This window comes from Dromiciops gliroides, chromosome 2, assembly GCF_019393635.1.
Source record: "Dromiciops gliroides isolate mDroGli1 chromosome 2, mDroGli1.pri, whole genome shotgun sequence".
Taxonomy (NCBI): domain Eukaryota; kingdom Metazoa; phylum Chordata; class Mammalia; order Microbiotheria; family Microbiotheriidae; genus Dromiciops; species Dromiciops gliroides.
The window spans coordinates 621,250,669-621,274,393 of NC_057862.1; the positions used below are offsets into that span (position 1 = coordinate 621,250,669).

The 23,725-nt window shown below is 41.7% G+C and overlaps 1 protein-coding gene across 1 annotated transcript in view; it reads right to left on the bottom strand.

Moving 5' to 3' along the window:
• The window catches only part of VAT1L (vesicle amine transport 1 like), a 113,097-nt gene that overhangs the window by 44,968 nt on the left and 44,404 nt on the right, over positions 1-23,725 (bottom strand). The window contains exons 4-7 of the mRNA XM_043986036.1: positions 18,190-18,332; positions 11,824-11,927; positions 7,325-7,380; positions 2,315-2,509 (exon numbers count right to left, since the gene is read on the bottom strand). Coding sequence (XP_043841971.1) covers positions 2,315-2,509; positions 7,325-7,380; positions 11,824-11,927; positions 18,190-18,332 — 498 coding nt within the window. The remainder of the gene's footprint in view (positions 1-2,314; positions 2,510-7,324; positions 7,381-11,823; positions 11,928-18,189; positions 18,333-23,725) is intronic.

A 23,725-nucleotide genomic window follows, 5' to 3' on the forward strand; every position in this document is an offset into this window, starting at 1 on the left:
CCCTACAATTCATAATAAATGTAGAGATCAGTGGTCGAAAAGAAACTCTAATGGTGTCTGTTATTATTACAACCCAGTTAGCACCCAAGTAAAGTAGAAACATTTTTCTTTCAGTCTCTCAGGGCTTTATATTTCTTGCATGAAGTTATAAAGTTGGCTCCCAAAGCAATTTCTTGGGGGCGAGAATCATCATCATTTCTCCTTCAACGGTTAGCAAGCAACTACTAAGTATTGCCAAGTGTCTTCTGGCACTAGGAAATTGTGTGGGCTCGATGACTCACTGTGTCTGGTCCAACAGTGGCCCTGAACACATAAATTACTAAGTCTTATCCAACTGCAACCTTGAATGGATATTTGCCCATATTACCAAAAAATAAAGAGCTCACTGGCATATGGCATCAGAAACATCTGTTAGCAGATAAAGGTGTGGATGCTGCCATTCATTCCTGACCCTGGAAGACTAGTCCTTCTGGAATGTTGCTGTTAACTCAGAACTTCTCTATTAAATAATAATAATAATAGCAATAACAATAATAACAATAGCTGAAATTTATAGCACTTTAAGATTTTCCAAGTGCTTTCCATGCAAGATTTCATTTGATTTTCACAATGACCTTGTGAGTAAGGAGGCCAATAGTCTGTCCCCCATTTTACTAATGGGTAAAACAAGGCTGAGATTAACTGATTTGTCCAAAGTCACATAACCTTCCTTCAAGGGTCACACTCATCACCTTTCAGTGTAGAAGAAACACTGGTGGACTTGAAGACAAGAGAACAGCTGGGTGCCAGTACAGGTTGTAGCACTTGTGTGCTGTGAGACCCTGAACAAGTTCTTGCCCTCTCTGAGTTTTGGTTTGAGAGAGAGTAGTGCTAGATGGTCTCTGGGGTCCTCTCTAGAGCTAAGAATCGATCAACACAAAAATCTATGTAGTGGAGACATTGAAGAAAGCTAGGTCTACCTTGTCTGGAAATGCTTGCTCTAGGCTCACCAGGGGACCCAGACGAGCAGGGCAGGTGTAGCTCTATGATGTTCAATTTGATATACACTTGAACACACTGCACATAATAGAAATACCCAGTTATATAAAGTACCTTCTTTTTGTTCTTATTTGGATATCAAAATGTAATAAAAAAGAACATTTTTTGGTAAATGGTTCCTGTGACCAAAGCTGCTGCTCTTAGTAAGCCCCATCAGTGCCATCCATCCTGCGAGACAACCCTTTCATTTTGCAGAAATCACCCATTGATCTCATCCAAACCGAGACCACCCTAACTCACATCCCTTGATGCTTTTTGGTAACGAGTTCTGTCACCACAACCTGCTAGGAGGGGAAGCGAATTCAGTATCACCCCCACCCCCCAAACTTCACCATCTTATGGATGAGGAAACAGGCTTAAAGAAATTAGAGGATTTGCTCAAAGTCATATTCCAAGGAAGCGATAGAGCCAGGACTTAAAAACAGGATTGATTCTAATGCAAGAATTAACTTAGTTCAGGGGCTGCTAGGTGGTATAGTAGACAGAGCACCAGGCCCGGAGTCAGGACAACCTGGGCTCAATCCGACACCAGATACTTACTGTCTATGTGACATTGGACAAGTCACTTAATCCCAACTGCCCCCCCCCTCCCCAAAATAATTTAGTTCACAGGAGTTTTAGATTTAGAGTTGAAGAAATCTTAGAAATCTTCTGGTTTACCAATTCTCAACCCTTTTTGGTGTCAGGACCCCTTTACGTGCTTAAAAAAGGACAGAGTACAAATATAACCTGTATCAGATTGCTTGCCATCTTGGGGAGGGGGGACGGAAGGGAGAGAGGGAGAAAAATTTGGACCTCAAAGTCTTACAAAAATGGCTGTTGAAAAGTATCTCTCCATGTAATTGGAAAAAATACTATAAAGATAAAAAAGAGGACAGAACTTTTGTTTATATCAGTCATATCTATCAATGTCTACTGTATTATCAATTAAAACATCTTATTATTATTAGGAAAATAGTTTTGACCTCACAGAACCCTAGCAAGGGGTCTTAGGACTCCCCAGCGTCTCCAGACCATACATTGAGAATGGCTATTCTACTCTCATCATTTTACTGAGGGCCAAAGACACTAAGTGACTTGTCTAAGTCACACAAATGGCAAGTGGCAGAGCTGAGATTGGAATCCAACTCTCCCAACTTCAAATCTTGTATTCTCTGCACTCTACGGTGCTGCTCACTAACAAGAACCCTAAAATGCTAGGAAAGGGCCCAGCTGATCTCTCTCAAATACTGCGCTCAAATGTCAGTGTTGCTGAGCAGAAAAGCAAGAGTCTTACTTCTTCCAGAGCCCATAATGAGTCAACCGTGGGTTTGATCTTCTTCTCGTTGTACAGGGCTATGAGTTTGTCCATTATGCCTTTAATCAGGCCACCTCGACCTTGTTTGAAAAGGAGATTGAGGAGCGAAAATCCAGCAATGACTTTGTTCTCCTCATATAGCTTGATAGGGTTCACCTTCTCGACCTGCCACCACTGGGGATAGAAGTAACAAGAGCGTTAGAAGAAACAGAAAACAGAAAAAGCCAGTCAAAGCTATATGACCATGGGAGGGGAAGAGAGGGGGCCACCAAACTCTAACACTTTGGCCGCTTGAGATCTAGTCCTTCCATTAGGAATGCCTCAATAAGAAACAATGATAGTGAGGGTGGTATTACTAATTGACATTTCTGTGTTGAAGGGCCGTGGGACCTTGGGCAAAGCATGTTTGTTTCCTTTCTGGAATCAGTTTCCACCTCTGAGAAATGAGCAAATTGAAGAGGAGCTCCAAGGTGTCTTCCACACCTAACGTGCTCCATTCTGAGGCCCTGTCCAGCTTTGAGCTTTTATGTTCTAAGGCCTTTTCTAGCCCCAAAATGCAATGGGAGGTCATAGTTTTCCACTCCTGAGCCTTTCTCCAAGTAGCTGAAACCAGGTCCCTATGGAGCTGTCATCTGACCCTTGATCATAAGACTTAGGACGTGCAGGGTCTTTAGACATCATCTCATCCCACCAGCTCATATTAGAGATGTGGAAACTGATTGATGAGCTTGGTGACGTTCAGTGACTCACAAGAGGTCCAGAGATAAAAAGTGGCAACAATAGGATTTGAAATCAGATCCTCTGACCTCGGGCCCAGAGTGGGTTACACTCTACCATGTTTGACGCCCATCCATAAGGACATTTTGCCATGGGCATGGTTATTCAGCCTGCTGCTGCTGTTGCCAAAAGGACTCAGTCCTACTCTTTACACCATATGCAGTTTCCAACAGGGGCCCTTGTTTTTCTGAATGCTTCAGTCAAACATGTATACACCAATGCAATTATTGTGTTAACATTGTGCTTATGGGAGCCTGCATTTAGGGGAGAAAAGGGAAAACACTTTGTACAAGTGAATGTGATTTGGGACCAATTTGCTTACCCACAGCAATCTGTCAGCCTTGAGTTAATTACAGCAACATAAAAATAGCTATTCTTGTCTGAAACCAGCATCAAGAGAAATGTACACAGAGGCATCTTGTCTTTTCATTTTTTTCTGGAATGAAATATTTCTCCTCCCAGATATTCAAGCTCAAAGGGAAAGAAACCTTTCATGTTTATCTCAGAAGGGCAAGGCTGATTACACCGAAGTGGGTTTCAGTTAGAGATGCTGAGTAGAAGAGATGGTGGTACCATGGACCCATGGAATTTGGAACTGGAAGAAACCAATCTCTTCCTCCATAAAATGAGGAAGTTGGACCAGATAGGCCCTAAGGCTTCCTTTCAGCTCTGATGTTGTATGTTCTGTGCTGATCCTCACAACAATCCTGGGAGGTAGGTGCTATTATGATATCCATTTTATAGATAAAGAAACTGAGTCTGTATGACCTAATTTGCCCAGGATCACACAGCTTAAGTGTCTGAGGCTGCATTTAAAGAAGAAGAAGAAATAATAGCTACTATTTATATAGTGCTTACTATGTGCTAGGCACTACGCTGGGCACTTCACAATTAATATGTCATTTGAACCTCACAACAACCCCTGGAGGTAGGTGCTGTTATTACCCTCATTGTGTAGATGAGGATACTGAAGCATACAGAAGTTAGGTGACTTGTCCAGCATCATACAGCTGGCCAGTGTCTGAGGCTGGATTTGAACTCTGGTCTTCCTGACTCCAGGTCCAGGCATAAGTGGCCCAGTGGATCATAATAGCCCCTATACTTCCCAGGGTTTGTTGTGAGGATCAGAGGAGAGAATATTTTTAAAGCACTTAGCACAGTGCCAGGCACATAGCAGCCACTTAATAAATGTCAACTCCCTTCCGCTTTGACACCCTATGTCCTAACATGTATAGGGAGCCTTGACTGACATTCCATGAGTTTAAGCATGAGACACCAGGTTAAGATGAATCAATTCTTCCTTGGACTAGAACTTCAAGTTAACTGCATTTCTGAGTATGATGATGTAATGGAATGACATTAGGAAATCACGACCTTCCTGAAAATGGTTAATCCTAGATTCTAATCATGCCAGTTGACACATATTAATTCTTTCTTCAGCTAGAGTTAGAATCTCTGAAGCCTCAATCTGGATGAAAATGGTGAGGACAATTAGGCAATACTGGAGATGGGTCTCCTACAACATCTCTTAGGAGTGGTTACCCAACATCTCCTGGAAGGTGTCCGTGCTGAGGACCTATCTCCCACGGTGGGCCATACAGGGTTAGATAGTTCTAATGATTAGGAAGCTCTTCCTCACACTGAACCAAAGGGTGTCTCACCGTAATTTCTACCTTCTGCCTTCTAAGGCCAAAGAGAACCAGTCTAATCCTTCTTAATCATGACAATTACTTAATGGATTCAATTAATGACACTTAGTGACACTTAATGAATTCAGTTCAAAAAACAAATGAGGCTCCTAATGACGAGTCTCCACAGTGACACAACAGACTCCTAGCAGAGCTATGGAAGGACAGCATATATTGTCTGGCTGCACCCTGCTCTGGTAAGATGTCACCTGGAGTGCTGTGTTTGCCTTTGAGAAACATGGACAAGCTAGAGCACATCTAACGGACACTGGAGACCATGTCTTGATGAAAGGTTCAGTGGAAGGAACTCGGGAGGAGCTTAAGAGAAGGGAACAAGCATTTATTAAACACCTACTATGTGCCAGGCACTCTGCTAAGCACTCTACAAGTATGATCTCATTTGATCCTCACAATAAACCCTGCAAGATGCTAATTATTACCCCCATGTTACAGTTGGGGAAACTGAGGCAAAGGTTAAGTGATATACTCAGAGTCACACAAGAAGAAAATGTCTGAGTCTAGATTTGAACTCAGCTCTTCCCAATTCCAGATGCAGTGTTCCACCACTGTGCCACCAAGTTATCTACAGAAGGAAAGGCTAACACAGCACCTTGCACATAGTAGTGATATTGTTGAGTCTTTTTAGTCATATACAACTCTTTGTGACCCCATTTGGGGTTTTCTTGGCAGAGATACTGGAGCAGTTTGCCATTTCATTCTCATTTTACAAATGAGAAACTGAGGCAAAAAGGGTTAAGTGATTTATCCAGGATAACATAGCTAATAAGTGTTGGAGGCTGGATTTGAACTCATGAAAATGAATCTTCCTGATTCCAAGCCCAGTGCTCTATCCATTGTACCTTCTGCCCAGCACAAAGTAGTAGCAGGCACTTAATAACAAATGCTTGTTGAATTAGCTGGAGACGTGTTAACTATCTACAAGTGTTTGAAAGACTGTCACTGCAAAGAGATGAGACTCATTCCTGATAAGATTGATGGCTCCTGATAAGAGCTAGGAGCAGTGAGTGGAAGTTACAGCGACACAGATTTCACATGTAAGAAACTCCTAATAATTATAGCTATCAACAATAGGATGAACCTTGGGAGGTAACGATATCCCTGTCACTGAAGGTCTTTAATCCAAGGCTGAATGAACTCCTAGGGAATGGTCCAGAGAAGATTCCTGCTCAGATACAGCTTGGACAAAATGCCCTCTGAGACACCACACAGATTCAGAGATTCTAGCTGGAACATTTGAATTGTATAAATGTTCTCAGTGCAGGCAATGGGCTCAGTATACAAGTGATCTCTGGTTAAATTAAACTGAGCATTTCTTGCATTCTTTCCCCACCTACCACACCAGAAGAAAACCAGCACTAGCAAATTCAATTTCACAGTCATTATTCTGCTCTTTCAGGCTTTTAAAAATGCAGCCTAATCCTACCAGTGAAAATCAAACATTTTGCTAGGATGAATCACTTCAGAAGAAATCTACAGTGTGTCTGAGCCATCTACGTCTTTTACACTCACCCATCCTTCTAACAGCACCTGTATTGCTTCTCCCAGCATCCTATCTGCTGTGCCACTTCTGCTGTGCCTGGAGTCAGGAAGACTGGAGTTCAAATCCAATCTCAGACCCTGACTAGTTTTATGATCCTAGGCAAGTCACCTAACTTCTGATTGCCTCAGTTTCCCCATCTATAAGCCTCTCAGGGTTGTGAGGATCAAATGAGATAATTGGAAAGCACTTAGCACAGTGTCTGGCACACTGTAAACACTATATAAATGTTAGTTATCCTTACCATTTAAATGCAGCCTCAGACACTTCCTAGCTGTATGACCTTGGGCAAGTCAGTTAAACCTGTATCTAACTCCGTTTCCTTATCTGTAAAATGGGGATCATAACAGTATCTTCCTTGTCGAAGCACTTAGCCCAGTGTCTGGAGCATGGTAGGAACTTAATAAATGTTTGCTCCCTTCTTTTCCCTTCTCACTTTCTGATCCCATCTCTGTACTCTGCCTACCCAGGAGGGTACTTGGGCTTGCATTTCTCTTCTTTTTTTTGTGGGGCAATGAGGGTTAAGTGACTTGCCCAGGGTCACACAGCTAGGAAGTGTCAAGTGTCTGAGGTTGGATTTGAACTCAGGTCCTCCTGAATCCAGGGCTGGTGCTTCATCCACTGCGCCACCTAGCTGCCCCCTGGGTTTGCATTTCTGAACACAGTGTCCTCTGCACATTCTTAGACTCCCTCCCCACATCCAAGTCTTCTCTCTGACATTTCAGGAGTGGATGGCTTTCTTCTCACCAGAGTATTTTCAGACCATCCTCCGACACTATCATGGGTTCCCTCCAAGAGGCTTAACATCTCTAGCTGTTTGGGCCTGAGGATTTCCCTAAATGCTCTTCTGCTAACTGGCTTTTGGTGCCTCTTATCGCCTGCAGATCTCCTTCTAGTGCCAGCTTGGAAAGGAAGGCACCCCATACATCAATGTGGGCTGCTTGTCAGATTTCTGCAAATACTCACTGATTTTGCAAAGCTGAAGAAGCTCTTGGTCTCCCCTGTCACGGTGTTTGATGACCCTGTGAAGAGAGGACATGGAGTGTGAGCCACTGAGAAGAAAGACAGCACAGTGATGGAGTGAAAAGAACATTTGATGTGAAGTCCAAAGACCTGGGGCGAGTTGCTTCTCCTGTCTTTGCCTCAGCTTCCTCAGCTGTAAGCCTGGGTGATCTCTAAGACCCCCTCTAGCTCTGGATCCTAGGAAACAAATTCTTTGGGAAGCAAAAGCATTGCTGTTTGCTCCAAATGAAAGGGCTGCCATCGTTTGGACCCAGAACTGGAAGGAATTTGAAAATATTACACTGGGCAGGTAACTTGAGGGAACTCCCAAGGTCCTTGGAAAGGAAGGGGAGAAGTTAATAGGAACAAAAGAACTGAAGTTACTAGAGGTCACATTGAATGAGCAGCAGTGGAAACAAAATAAAACAAAACAAAACAAAAAACTAAGTATGTTTAGCTTAGAGAGAGGAGAAGGCTCAGGGAGACCACAGCTTCTGGCACGTGGTCTAGACTTGTTTGATCAGGAGTAGGAGCAATGGATGCAAACTATGGAGAGGCAGATTTAGGCTGGATGAAAGAAAACACTTCCTAACGAGCAGAATTATCCAAAGGCAGTATGGGTATCTTCACTCAGGTGCTGGTGCCTTTTCTCCACCCTTGCAGCCTGCCATCAGCTTCTGGATGGCCATTTTTCAGAGAGGCTGTAAAATAGTCTCTTGCTTAAGTTAGATGCCTTCTGAGGCCCCATCCGACTGAGATCCTCTGAAACTGATAGTCTGCTAATTATCACTGAGCAAGGGTCTGAGAAAGGCACTGAATGCAGTCTGGGGACCTTGGTTTTGGTCCCAACTCTGGTATTGATTAGTTGAAATTGAGGCTGAGTCACCCCCTATGTTCTTGCTTTGGTTCTCGGTAACTGTACTTGACACTATTCTCCTTTCTGTTCCTTACATAGGCCACTCTGTCTCCTGATTCTGCATTTTTGATTGTCCCCCACGCCCTGAAATTTCTTCCTCCACCTCTTGGCTTCCTTCAAGTCTCAGCTAAAATCCCACCTTCTTTAAGAAGCCCTTCTCAGTCCTCCTTAATCTTAGTGTCTTCTGAGACTACCCCCCAATTTATGTTCCATGTATCTTCTTTGCATAGTCATTTGCATGTCATCTCCCCCATTAGACTAGGAGATTTTCAAGAGCAAGTCCTGTTGTTTTACCTTTCTTTGTATCCCTAGTGTGTAGACCAGCACTTGGCATATAGTAGGTGCTTAATAAATACTTGTTAATTTGACTTCCAACCTCACAGAGTTAGTACAAGAAAAACACTTTGTAAATCCTAATGGTCTAGATCAGAGGTGCTTAACCTGGGGTCCAGAGATATCCCTTACCCCACCCAAAGATAAATTACAATGCATCTATGAACCTGGATGGGAAAGAGGGAGGGGTATCTTTTTTTTTTTTTTTAAAGAAAGGGTATGTGGTTTTTTTTTAAACTTAGTTTTCTGTTTCTCACATCATAGTTAGCCCCAGCAACTTTCCTCCTTCCCTTTCAAGAGAGCCATCTCATATAACAAATAGTATTTTTTAAAAAGAGGAACAAAAAAAAAAATCAGTACAACTGATGAATATGCTGAAAAAGTCCAAAAGCATGTATGTGGTAACAGCTGTGGGCCTTCCACCTTTAACAAAGTGGTGAGCTGGGGGTCTTTTCTCATATCTCTTCATTCAAGTCATGCTTGATCTTCATTATTTTGTTACATTCATTTTTTATTTTTGGTATATTTTCACTAATCTTTAATTGACATTTATGATTTCCTTCAATTATTTGAAAGCCTGATTCTAAGTCTGGGCTCAGAGACTTCACCAGACTGTCAAAGGGACCAATGGTGCATGAGCACATATACACGCTCTCTCACACACACACACACACACACACACACACACACACACACACACACACTCACACAGAATTCTATGTCTAGAGAAATGGGAATAATTATCTCCCTGGAATTAAAGGTGACTCATTTCACATGATAACTTTTTTTGATTAATTTTGAAAAAACACATCTAGGAGCCCTTTCAAAAAGTGATTTGTGCTGACTTATGTAAGCCCTTCAGTACAACATTTGACTGTCTTGCTGAAATCCTTTTCATATGACATGCTCAGGAAGGGAGCAAGGCATGCATGGGTCCAGAAATCATTTAACCTCTTATCTACTGATGACTTTTTTTTTTTAAAGTATAAGTCTATCTGACCCAGGCTGGAAGAACAGGAGCTAATCGTGGGTTCCACCCACTACAGACTGGCAGCTGCTTCATTTCCTACTTGAGCCAGCTGAGCCTTACTTAGGCGGCCTGGCAGTCCCCCGATACCGAGGGCTTGCTCTATTGATGCTAGCCTTAGTGAGGACACCTAAACAGTCTGACCCACCAAAGCTTGGAAATCCTGATCTCAAGATAACCACAGCCTTCCTAGTATTGGGGATTACAGGCACAGCCATGCCTATGTCTAAGGACTCTTACAAACTTTAGAGTGGGGAAAAAATCCTTCTGCAGGTATCATCATCAGAAACATCGCTTCTTTTCTGGACCCCCACCCCCACCCCCACCCCCGCCAGGATCTTTGTGATAGGGACTGAAAAAGGAAGTCTCAGAGTTCAGAACCGCATGATTTCTTCCAGGAGATCTGTACTCAACAGCGGTGAAACTGGGCAGTGTTTCACATAGTGTATGACAAACAGCCCCCGGCTGGAGTCCCAGTTCTGTCCCAAATTCTGTGTGTGACCTCAGGCCAAAGTCACTTCCCCTTATGGGGCCTCGGCTACCTCTTCTGTGAAATGATGGGGTTGGGCCAAATGGTCTCCATGGTCGCCTTCCATTCTGATAACGTATGTTCGTGTCCTGAGGTCTCTTCCAGCTGGGATAAGCTCTGTTCTGACTTGTATGGTCCCTTCTAGCTTTGTCACTTTACGTTCTATGCTCTAAGGCTCCTTCCAGTTCTGCTCTTCCATGTTCTATGTCCTTGTCCAGTTCTATCATTTTGGTTATATTTTCTGTTTTTGTTTTGTTTTGCAAGGCAATGAGAGTTAAGTGACTTGCCCAGGGTCACACAGCTAGTAAGTGTCTGAGGCCGTATTTGAACTCAGGTCCACACATCCCTTACATGAACCTCAATGTAAAGTCAAAGAATGTCAGAGTTGGAAGGGAATTAGACTTGTCAGTTGTTGGACGTGTCAAAGATGACCTCAGCCAAACCTTCATCTTACAGAGGAGGAAAGGGAAGCCCAGAGAAGTGAGGGTGTGACCCCCTTGCCTCCACCCAGCCACATGGTAATTTAATGACAAAGCCAGGATGAAAACTCTTTTACTTCCCAGACCACATCCCCACCATGCCATGCTGCCTAATCCTGAAGCTATTTATAGAGACAACTTTTAAGGGTAACAGGTTGAATTAACATACTTTTATGTTCTTAGAATTTGCCCATATGAACAACAGTTCATCTGTGAAAACCATGATTTTCTGTTTTGTAAATTATATTTTTATTGTGAACATCAACAATCACAAATATTTTAATACAGAAAACAAGAAAGGCCTATATAAGAAACTGTGGGCTTCTGTTATATACAGTGCATTTTTTTTGTTTTTTGTTTTTGTTTTTTTAGTGAGGCAATTGGGGTTAAGTGACTTGCCCAGGGTCACACAGCTAGTAAGTGTTAAGTATCTGAGGCCGGATTTGAACTCAGGTCCTCCTGACTCCAGGGCCTGTGCTCTATCCACTGTGCCACCTAGCTGCCCCCAGTGTATTTTTTAAAGAGCATCTATATGCATATATACATATACATGTACATATAATTTAATAAGGTCTTAACAAAACTGTTCTGCTTTTGTGTCCCTTTCCGTATTTTTCAGTTTTCTCCTGTGCACCACAAAATGTTTTATTGATGTTCTTTTTTGTATGAATATCTATTCCTAGCCAGTCAAAATCAGGCCACGGAGTCTGACAGGTTTTTTTGTTTTGCTTTGTTTTGTTGTGTGCCCCTCTTGCACAGTCACCTTTAAAGTGCACATTCTACATAGGCAGGCTGGTGTGGTAAAGACAATGCTGCACGTGGGGATGGGAAAAATGGGTCTGAATTTTGGTACCATCATTCACTAGGTCTAGGGCCACGAGCAAGCCACCTCACCTGTTTCCTCACGTGTCAAATAATTGTCCTATCTAACAAGGTTGTTGTGAGGAAAGCACTTTGTCCACTTTAAAGGGTCAGAGAAATTATATCATGGTTATTTCTTGTCTTGAAATTGGGAGCATCCCAGGAAATTATTTGATCCCTTCCTCTTTCCCTTTTTCTCCTCCCCTGATAAAACAAAACGAAACAAAACAAAACCTGAAACTTGACAACTGGGTTATTCAAGATACTTTATAGAGTCCCTTTTCTCGTGGATGTGCCCATGACATCCTCCATACTCACCATATAAAATATACGTTCCCAGCGGTTTGAGAAGACTGAGACCTTTTCCTGTGTTTTCTCCACAAAGACAGTCCAAGACAATATCTACGCCTTCTGGAGAGATTCTGAATGGCAGAGAAACAAAATACAAGACCGGTATGTGTCAGGGAACAGAGAAGATCATCCCTTTTCCCCCTCTCCCTTATTCTTTGTTATATAAATCAGGGTTCTATCAGAGAGAGTTCTAGGACTACTGCTGAGTTGTTCCTAACTCCAGCTGCAGAAATAATATGCATTTGATTTTGTGGCCCCCTTCATCATCTTTAGTTGAGTAACTGGAACCTTAAGGCCCAAACTCAAATGCAAATAGGATAATTTTAGTCAAGAAAGAATATGAAAGGTCTAGAATTTAGGCCTCCCACAAATTGCCATTATTTTACCTTTCCAGTCTTATCTCGCACTATTTTCCACAACATACTCCATACTATGGCCAAAAAAGGCATGTCTTCCCCATACGTACCTACTCTCTGATACCTGAGCTTACAATGACACCATCTTTCACCTCTCCCAGGTGATACTCTGCTTGTCTTTGAAGATGTAGGTTGGACTAGATGCCCTTCTAACCCTTTGATTCTGTGATTCTGTATATTGCAAACTTCTTTGGCAAATGATCATCTTTCTCCTGTTGAGAAGGGCACATATTGTCCCAATTTTCAAAAAAGAGGGGGAAAGTGGGAATGTGCAACCTGTAGGACTGTGAATTTGACTATGATTTTTGGGAATAATATAGACCATTTTGCTGAGGAGATGGCTAAGGCATCTAGTTGCCATGGTGGAGAGCATTGGACTTGGAGTAAGGTTCAAATCCTGTATTAGTCACTTAATAGCTGTGCCAACCTGAGTAACAACTTCTCTCAGCCTCAGTTTCCTCATGTGTAAAATGAATGAGGGGCAGCTAGGTGGCGCAGTGGATAGAGCACAGGCCCTGGAGTCAGGAGTACCTGGGTTCAAATCTGGCCTCAGACACTTAACACTTACTAGCTGTGTGATCCTGGGAAAGTCACTTAACCCCAATTGCCTCACTAAAAACAAAACAAAACAAACAAAAAAATAAAATGAATGAGTTGGCCTTGTTAGCCTCTAAGGTTCCTTCAGGTTCTTATTCTATGATCTTGTGATCCCTAAAGAAATTTAAGAGCAATAAACATAAATGTGCCCTTGGTTCACAAAATCAAATTTGCACATATGAGCTTGGGGTTGTATGGCTAGATAGCTGTTCATATGAAAAATATTTGAGGTTTTAGTGGCCTGCAAGCTCAATGGGTCAGTGATGTGATATGCCAGCTAAGAAAGTGAATTCAATCTTTGCCAATATTTAATGAGGCGTAAAGTTCAGAAATAAGGAGGTGAGAGATAGCAGTATGCTCAGCTAGGACAGCACTGGAATTGGATGCTATCCTGTGTCACATTTGAGGAAGGTAGTTGTTAAACTGGAGGAGTGTCCAGGATAGCAGAGGGCCTTGAATTCATGCCATATTGTGACTGGTTCAAGGGATTAGAGATGTTTAGCTTGACAGAGAGGTCTGGAGGAACGTCATGGTGGTGGTGGTGGTGGTTTTTGGTCATGTCCAACTTTTCACAACCCCATTTGGGGTTTTCCTGGTAGAGATGCTGGAGGGATTTGCCATTTCCTTCTCCAGCTCATTTTACAAGTGAGGAAACTGAGAACAAAGGAAGTGAAGGGACGTCCAAGGTCACACAGGTAATATATATCAGAGGATGAATTTGAACCTGAGTCCTCTGACTTCCAAACTTGTGTTCTTTCTTGCGTACTATGCTTGATGTAAGGGGCAGGTGGGAATGAGGGGTGGGAGCTTTCTAGCAATTAAAGGTATCTAAGAGTAGAACAGGCTGCTTCTGGAAGCAATGGATTCCTCATCACTGGAGATCTTGTGGAGGCAGGACAACCAGGTGTAGGGAAAATGCAGAGGGGATTCCTGCTCCAGCTAAGTTAGACTAGATGTTTTCTGAGGTCCCTTTTGAGATTCTGCTATCCCGTGAGTGGCACATTCCTTTTTCTAAAGCAACATTTCCTTAGGCACAAACTTCAAAATTGCAAAATATTTAGCAATAATTAGACCTTTTGCTTACAGCCTAATTACCGAGAAGGCAAAGCCAAATTCCATTCATTTGGGTCTGTTATAAATATCACCCTGTACCAAAATGCCTGATCTCTGCTAATAGCACAGCTGTAAACACATTAGTAGCTCTGTTTAATTAAGTAATTATGTTAAACAGGGGACCTTTCTTGGAAATGAAACCCCTTGAATGGTCAAAGTTCCAATTTCCTAATCCCCCAAATCAAGGACTACGTGGGTGTCCATACCTACAGTGCAATTATCTAGTGACTGAGCCTGGGGGAATGTGTCATGGTCCCTTCTTTCTCATACTTCAATAAACAATGAACCAATGTGTAGGTGACAACTGGAAAAACAGCCCCTTGCTGAGAAATTATTTGTACACCATGGTTCCACTCTCTCTCTAAGCCTTATTTCTTACCACAGTGTACATTCCAGCTAAACTGGCCTACTCTTCACCTTGGCTCCTCTCATTTTTATCTCTTTGCTCACACCCTTTCCCATGCCTACAATGGTTTCCTCACCCATCCTCATCTCCTTTTATTGAAATCCTTCCCTTCCTTCAACATAAGCCCATCTCCTACAGAAGACCAACTTCCTTGAGGATCCTGCTTACAAAAATCTCTCATAACTATTTATTTGAGTTATCTCCTAGGTGTATCTCTAACATGCCCCGAACTGATGTTACCTAGTTTATAAGCTCCTTTGGGGGGCAGAATGTGTCTGATTTCAGCCTAAAGTCTGAGTCTGATGGGCTTGACTTTAACTGGGATTACCCCCTGGGTCACCTGGAAGCCCCCTTCCCCCCTCAGGATAAGAACCTTTTCATTGTCTTGGTCAACATGAGCTATAAACCATCTAATTGTGAATGGGAAGCACGAAGCCAGTCTCATATCAAAAGCCACTTAGGTAATGAAGAGAATCAATGTTCCCTTGGAAACCATCTCAGCTGGATGTGCAGGATGCTTGATATCCTTTCCCAGCAATATAAAACTCCTCCTGCCAGCCTATCCAATCACTTGCCAAATCTGATTGATTCTACCTCCACAACATACTTTGCATTCATCCATCTCCTTCTCTCCACTCATACAAACACCACCCAAATGTATGACCTGGTCCTTTTCACCTGGTTTATTGCAATAATTTCTAGCTAGTTTCCCTGCACTCAGGCTCTCTTCTTTCCAATTCATCCTCTACATAGCTCTCAATTTGATATTCCTTACACCAGTTCTTTGACTCTGCGAAAGAAACTTCAGTGGTCCCCTATTACCCCCTGGACTGAACACAAACTTCCGTTTGGCATTTAAAGCTGTCCCCAATTTGGTTCCAATCTATCTTTCCAGGTTGATCCCACATTACTCTCCCTCCCACACACTCTAGGGTCGGTCTGCCCCCATGTGCAGGCCCTTACACAGCTCTCTGTACAATTTCTTCCCTGCCCCACATTGCTGGAATGTTTTCCAGCCTCATCTTCCTTCAACTTTGCTCAACTCATGTGGTGCTACCTCCTCAAGGAGGCTGCTCTTGATTCACTGCTGAAGTTACTTAGTATTCATTCTGTATCATTTTTGTAGACTTCTTTTTGTCCATATTGTATCCTCCCAAGAGAATGAAAGTTCCTCATGTGCAACAACTGTTTCTTCCTCCTCTTTGCATTTCCAACATTGTTGGAGAGGGGACTAGCCTCGGAGCCAGGAAGCCATGGGTTTAAATCCTGCCCTTGGTACACAATGGTTGTGGGATCCCTGGGCAGCCCACTTTCCCTCTCTAGTCAACATTCTAAAATGATGAATTGTAGGGAGGGTGCCAAGCTCCATTGGTAGAGGAGTCTCCCCATCCAGGAATTCCCTAGACCTGGGAAATGCCAGGTCTAGGCCCTCCTATCCCTATCGCTAACATCTAGCATTGTGCCTAGCACACAGCAGGCACTTAAAGAATGGTTGTTGAATTGAACTAGATTGAATTTAACCTTTGTAATCGGAGCACAAGGCTCTAAACATATTTGGCGTTTAAAAAACATTGACATAAAATGCACAAAGTCCTTTAATTCTAAGATGCTGAAAAGCTGTATTATTTTTCTACCTGCCCCAGTCCTTGATTCTCCTTCTCCCTTTCCCTCTTGTCTTATTTTCCTCTTCTCTTCTTTTCTCTAGGCTCTCATTCATCTTCCCCCCTTCCTTCTCTATTTTCACTTCCCTTCCCCCTTCTCTTTTCTTCTTCAGTCTCTTTCTCCCTTTCCCCTTTTTGCTTTTCTAATGTCTTGCTGCCATTATTTTGAGAGATTTCTGGAAAATGCTCAACTATAAATTTTCCTGAGTAGAACTTTAGGACTCTTCAATAAAGCAGTAACTAAAAGACTCCCACCCCATTTGCTAGGGAATTCATTTTGTTGTTGTTGTTGTTGTTATGTCTTTCAGTTCTAGCTTGGTCTTCTAGTTCTCTGCTCTGCTCCTGTAACCCATTCTTGCTCAGGGAGCTCATCCGAGCACCAGGTTCCAACCATCACTTGATGCTGACTATGGTGATGATTCCCAAAACAAAATCTCCAGCCTCAGCCTCCCTCCAGAGCTCCTGTTCCCAATCTACAAAGGCCAAGGGACATTTCATCCATCTATAAAGACTAAACACAGAAAGTGTTTGGTCAGACCTAGAGGAGATACAGAGACAAATAAGCCAAGGAGCTCACTCTTAGCTATCTCCCTGTTTCCTCAGACTTAACATGTCCCAAACTGACCTCATGCTCTGCTCAAAATGAGCTCTCCTTTCAATTCCCTGCCTCTGCTAGTGTTACTAACATTCTCCCAATAAGCCAATCCCCCAAATCTCTTGATTTTTTCTCATTCTGTTCTGTTTTCCATATTCACTGCATTCCCAGGCCTTATAAAACTTCCCTTCAAAATATCTTGTTTATCTGTCCCCTCCTCTCCATCCCCACCCTGATCCCTGCTCTCATCTCCTCACACCTGGATCCCTGTAACAGATTCCTCTCTGGGGTCTCCCCACTACAGGCACCCCCCGCAATGCTACTCCTCATCCAATCTATGCAAACTGCCAGATGTTTAATCATTCTTAAACACTGACTTCATCCTGTCACTCCACTACTTAAAGTTAAAGATGTGGCCAACTGCTATATTAATCAGTGACAGTCTGGAATATTCTAATCAAGTATGGGATTCATTTCCTAAGAGTTCATTCATCCAATTTATTAAGCATTACTGAAGACATCCTGTGATTCCTTCTCATGGCAGGAAGGTTATTCCATGTAGAGTAGAAGCTCTGATAGGTCCTACCAAAATGGAAAGGACATTGCCCAAGGATAAGATGAGCTAGGAGTGGAAAGGCTCATCACCAGAGAGTGAGTGGGCTGCCAGAAGATGAGTTTTTCATCATAGCAACTCATGAGTACTAGCTATTAAAGCATGAGAGACCACAGTCTTCAATAGCAGAGAATGCAGACGCAGAGAAAATCAAAGATCTTTTGAAATACTCAAGTATGTACAGAGAGTTGTGCTCAGATCTAAGGGAAGTGCAAAGATAAGTGAAATGCCATCCCTACCTCCAAAAAGCTTTCAGTCTAGTAGGGGTGATAAGACACTGACAGAGATGATTAGAAAACACATTAGGATATGATAACAGCATGAGTTAAAGTGCTGTGAGATTCAATTCACAGATGAATGGATGAGGGAAATAATCTTAGAAGTGGCATTCAAGCTAGAACTTGAAGGAAGGAGGGAGAACATCAACAGGTAGAGATACGGGAAAGTAGAAATTAAGATGACCTCCAGACATAGGGAAGAGTAGAGACAAAGGCACAGAGATGGGGAAGACTGGGACATGTTCATGATAAGGGTGATCATTCTATTTAGCTGAGCATAAAGTACATGGAATGAGTGGGAGATCAGTCTGAGGAGGCAGGGTGGTACCACATGGTGGAGGGCCTTGAGTGCCAGGTTGGAGAGTGTAGATTTATTCAACAAGCAATGGGGAGCAAATGACGAATCTTAGAAAAAAGGAACAATGGTATGTAGAATGGATTGGAAAGAGAGACTAGATAGGAAAAGGTCTAGAAGCATTGTGTATTGCAGGTGATTCCTGAAACAGCTAAAAAAAAGATAAGCTCAAAATATCCCAAATCAGAGTCATTCCTCCCCTACCCCCCACCCCCACCCCCCTTCCATCATGATTTTCATGGTTCCATTAGACAGATCAGATGGATACCACAAAGCAACCTTGGGGGTTAATGTCCTACCTTTTAACCTCCTGCACGTAGTCAGCATTTCTGTCAAAGAGGTGGGTGACGGAATCTTTGATGGCTTCATGCTTGAAGGAAGAAGCAGTTCCAAAGACCGTAACATTGGGGATGGTTGAGCAGAGCTGAGCAACAGCCTGGCCCTGAAAATGAAAATCGTTACATAAGGCCTTAATGGATCACATTAGTGCCAGCCCCCATGGCTACCTTTCACAGGCTTTGGGACCTCCACTCTCTCCCAGACTGGACCCTAACACACTGCCTTGCTAACAAAAATATATTTGTCTTCCTCTAATTTCCAAGTCTGATCATAGCATTGCCCTATATCAGACTGCTGAATGCCTCCCCATGGCCTACTGAATAAAAATCAAACTCCTTTTGGGGCATCCAGGGGCATCCAAGACCATCGATAGCTATAAAATGGGGCTGGGAAAATTAACTATCACCTTCAGGTGCAAACTTGGCTCACACTGTTTCCTTCCACTCAAGGGACATACTACCCCAGGGTTGACCTTTTTTTGTGTCCTGGACCCCTTAGGCAGTCTACTGAAGCCTATAAACCCCTTCTCAGAATACTGTTTTTAAATGCATAAAACAAAATATATAAGAATACAAAGGAAACTAAAGGTTAATGAAAAGGAAATTTTTTTTCCCATTCAAGTTCACAGAACCCCTAAAATCCATCCACAGATCCCTCAGGAGTCAGTAAACCCCTGGTTAAGGACCCCTGCTCCAGTCAAACTGAATGGCTCTCATGCCTCAAACATACTCCCTAATTTTTTTTAAATTAGGAACTTAACAAACATGAGTATTTCCTTATAAAATGAAAAACAGAAAAAGAGGATTGTATGACTATGAATCTGTATGTACCTTATATATATACACATACATATACATACATACACACATATACATACATACACACATATACATACATGCATACATACATACATACATATATATATATATATATATATATATATATATATATATATATATATAGGTGAGGCCATTGGGGTTAAGTGACTTGCCCAGAGTCACACAGCCAGTAAGTGTTAAGTGTCTGAGGACAGATTTGAACTCAGGTCCTCCTGACTCCAGGGTGGGTACTCTATCCACTGCGCCATCTAGCTGCCCCATACTGTATGATTTTTAAAATTCTAAATTACTTGAGGAACATTATACATATTTAAAACATGTAAGATCAAGAACATAATACTTTAAGTTCGATTTCTTAGTACTGACCACGCATATAAAAATACTATCACTGTTACTGTCTAGGAACTAATGTCACAAATTAACTATGAAATAGTTCCATTTCCATTGAAGTAAACTGCGGAAACAATTCTTGCTTATTGTATTAATTACAGATCTTTATCACAAAAATCAGATGGGAAACGCAATTTCCTCACAGCTGGTAAAATGCTAGAAAACCAAAGTGCAGAATGCCAGAGTTGAAAGGGACCTAAGAATGTACAATATAGGATATCAGATGTGGAAGGGCCTTTGAATACAAAATGTCATCAGAACTAAAGGTACAAATTTTCCCAGCACTTCCTGCAGGTAAGAAAAGAGACTTAGATGGGCGAATGACCTTTTAAGTCTCCTCCCCTACTTTCCACAAGGAACACCAGCCATACTAAACTAACTATATGTTGTCCTCATACATATCCTGCAGTTTCCTACCTCCAGCCTACTGTTCATTCCAATCTACATAATTTCCATGGTTTTCTATGAGTTCCAACTGAGTCCCACTTTTTGCAGGAAGTCTTTCTTAATTCCTTTTAATTCTAGTACCTTCCTTCTGCTACTTACTTCCTATTTTTCTTGTATATGGCTTGTTATATGTGTGTGTATTTGTTTGAATTTTGTTTTCTCTATTAGATTACAAGCTCCTTGAGGGCAAGAACTATCTTTTCCCTCTTTTTACCTCCTCAAAGCTTAGCATAATGCCTGGCATATAGTAGGTGCTTAAGAAATGTTTATTGATCAATTGCCCAGAATGCCCTTTCCTACCCTTCTGCCTGTTAAATTGTTAATCATCCTGTAAGTGGTCAAAGGATATGAACAAACGGTATTCAAACGAAGATCTGCAAACTATACATGACCATATGAAGACATGGTCCAAATCACTAATGGTAAGAACAATGAAAATCAAAACAATTCCCAAACTTCACTTTACTCTATGAAGACTGGGCAAAGATGAAAAAAAAATGGCAGAACAGTCAATGCTGTGGGAGCTATAGGAACAAAGGCACACAGACACAGTGCTTTATAAAAAACAATAATTATTCTACCTTCTTATTTTATATTATCATCATTTCCAAATAGATACCAACTCTTTACCCTACTCATAGGGGCACTCCTTGCACCAAAGAATAAAAAAGAGAGAAAAGACAGTTAAGCAAAACAAACCAACATTTCAAGCCCACAGACAAGATTCTTTCTTTAAAAAAATTTTATTTATTTATTTTTGCAGGGGCAATGGGGGTTAAGTGACTTGCCCAGGGTCACACAGCTAGTAAATGTCAAGTGTCTGAGGCTGGATTTGAACTCAGGTACTCCTGAATCCATGGCCAGTGCTTTATCCACTGTGCCACCTAGCCGCCCCCCCACAGACAAGATTTTATACCATAATCCCATACCTCTGTAAAGAACAGAGGGAGATACATTCCTTCCTTCTTCTCTGGGGTCAGACTCATTGATTATGATTACACAATGCTCAGTCTTCCCCTTTTATTTATTCCACTTGTGTTGTTGTCATGTACAGAATTTTATCCTGGATCTGCTTCCTTCACTCTGCAGAATGCTTACACAAAGCTGATGGAGCTATAAAGTCATCTTACTAATCAGGATTTCAATTTGGAATTAATGTAAGGAAAGTGACTAAGTTGTCAATAGCTTTCAGCCCAGCAATATGACTGGACATATATACCCCAGATATAAAAGGTGGAAACAAAGGTCCAACATGGACCAAAATATTCATAACAGCTCTTTATGGTAGCAAAAAGCTGAAAACAAAGTAGGTAGGTACCCAGCACTTGGGGAATGCCTGAAAAAAATGATGCCACCAGAATGAAATGGAATGTTACTATATAGAAAGAAATGGTGAATAAGAGTTAAGAGAATCATAGGAAGATTTGTATGTACAAAAATAAGAACCAAGAAAAAATATGCAAAATGACTGCAATCACATAAATGAAAGAACTCAATACAGAGGACATTGAACTCTGAATAATAGAAAAATCAATGAAAGTCCTAGAGAAGAGATAATAAACCATACTTCCTGGCTCATAATTGAGAGATGGGGAACTACTAGAATAGGATATTCTGTACCCTGTCAGATAAGGTTTCTATGTTGGATGTTTTTACTATTTATTTATTTATTTGTCACAAGGGAGGGTTTAGCTCTCAGTCCCTCCTTATCTCTGACTGTTAGTTTCCCTGGCTTCTTTCAAAGTCCAGCTAAAATGCCATTCTCTATGAGAAGTCTTTCCTGACCCCATACTCCTCCCCCCTAATTCTACTATTCTCTCTCTATTGATTATTTTTAATTTGTCCAGCATAAAGTTTGTTAGTATAGAGTCATTTCCATATTATTTCCCCCATTAGACTGTAAGCTTCTTGAGGGCAGGGACTGTCATTTGCCTTTCTTTGTATTCCCAGCCCTTTTCACAGTAGGACTTGCTATATAGTTGATGTTTAATCAATGCTTATTGACTGACTACAGCAGAACTATCACTTCCTTCAAGGCTAATATTAATATATCCTAAGAAGAAATCAGCTCTTGGTACCCTGAAGCCTCTCAACTACTAAAGCTCCTAAATCTGTTGCTCTATATTTGCTGCTAAAAAGTCTTTCCCACTGGTGTGTGTGTGTGTGTGTGAGTGTGTGTGTGCACGTGCAAATTAATTCTTAAGTCATAGAGGACAGAAATTGACTTCTAGTTTCTTTGTCCATTTTCTTCTCCATTTTCAGGAATCCTACTATCATTGGTTGCTATTTTAAAATGATTTTCCTAATAGAGAACAACAACAACAACAAAATAGCATAGTGGATTTGTTTTCAGAAGACCAGGATTCAAATCTCAGTATCTGCGCAACCTTAGATAAATACCTTGCCTTCTCTGTGTCTGTTCCTTTTTTGGTAAAAGGCAAGTTTTGGACCAGATGATTTCTAAGCTCTTTTCCAGTTCGAAACCCTTTGGTCCTATTTTCCAAATCTCCTTTCTGTTCATATGCCTCTTGTCATCATGGAAAGCAGTTTTCCTAATGCAGCAAAAGAGCTTGGCTCCCTAAAATTGCTTCCTGGGACATGCAGAGCATATGAGAAGGAAATATTGGACTTACAGTTTGGAACCATATTGATCTTGTTTAGGTCGTAAGGAAAAGATTTTTAAAGGCACAGAAATGAAGAAGCCTTGCAGTATTAGCTAGCAGGGAGGTCCTGGATGACAAAAGGGGAGGCCCCTTGGGGAAATTTCTGATTTGAAAAAAATAAGTTGTAAGAAATGTAAATAAAAATGGCCACTGATGGGATTAGAGATCCTGAATTCAACAGAACATAGGAGGTTCTCTCATTCTACCTTTACTCCAAGCAAGAATCCCAAACAACTGGTTAACCGTGGTCATCTAACCTCCCCTAGAAGACCACCAGTAATAGGCAGTGCACAATCTTTCAAGGCAGTCCATTGTATTTTTGGATCTCTCTAATTGTTAAAGCCTAAATCTGCCTCTCTTGCTCCCAGTTTTGTTCTCTGGAGGTAAGCAGAAAAAATTGTCTAATCCTTCTTCCTCATAACGGACCCTCAAAACTTGAAGAAAGGATCATTTCCTTCTCAAGTCTTCTCTTAGGCATCATTGTGTCTGGCACATAGGAGCCACTTAATAAATTACTGTTGATTGATCCAGGCAAAATATATTCAGTTCTTCAACTAATTACCACATAACATGTTCTCAAGGTCCCTAACCATCCTTGTCACTCTCCGCTGGATATATTCTAACTTGTTAAAATCCTTACTGAAATGTGGCAGTCAGAATTGAAGTTATATAATAGCTTCTTCCACTAATGAAACTTTATTTCCTTGCAAACCCACAAATTAAAAAAAGAACCCTACTGCTTTGGGCACTTCTTACGCTTAACCAAATTAAGAGGAGTATTTTCAGCACATGGATATAGTCTCTTTGACTCAAGCCTTCCACTAATGCTTCTTTGTAATAGGAGGTGACAATGGGGCAGCTAGATGGTGCAAACGATAGAGCAATGGCTCTAGAGTTGGGAGGACCCAAGTTCAAATCCGGCTTTAAACATTTGACACTTATTAGCTGTGTGACCCTGGGCAAGTCACTTAACCCCAATTGCCTCAAAAGTCCAGGGCCATCTCGAGTTGTCCTGTTGTATATCTTGCCACTGGACCCAGATGGCTCTGGAGGAGAGAGTGAGGTTGGTGACTTTGTACAACCCTCCCTCACTGCAAGTCATGCCATCACCTCCCAATGTCATGGTCCTCTTCAAGAAAGAAGGACAAACAACAACA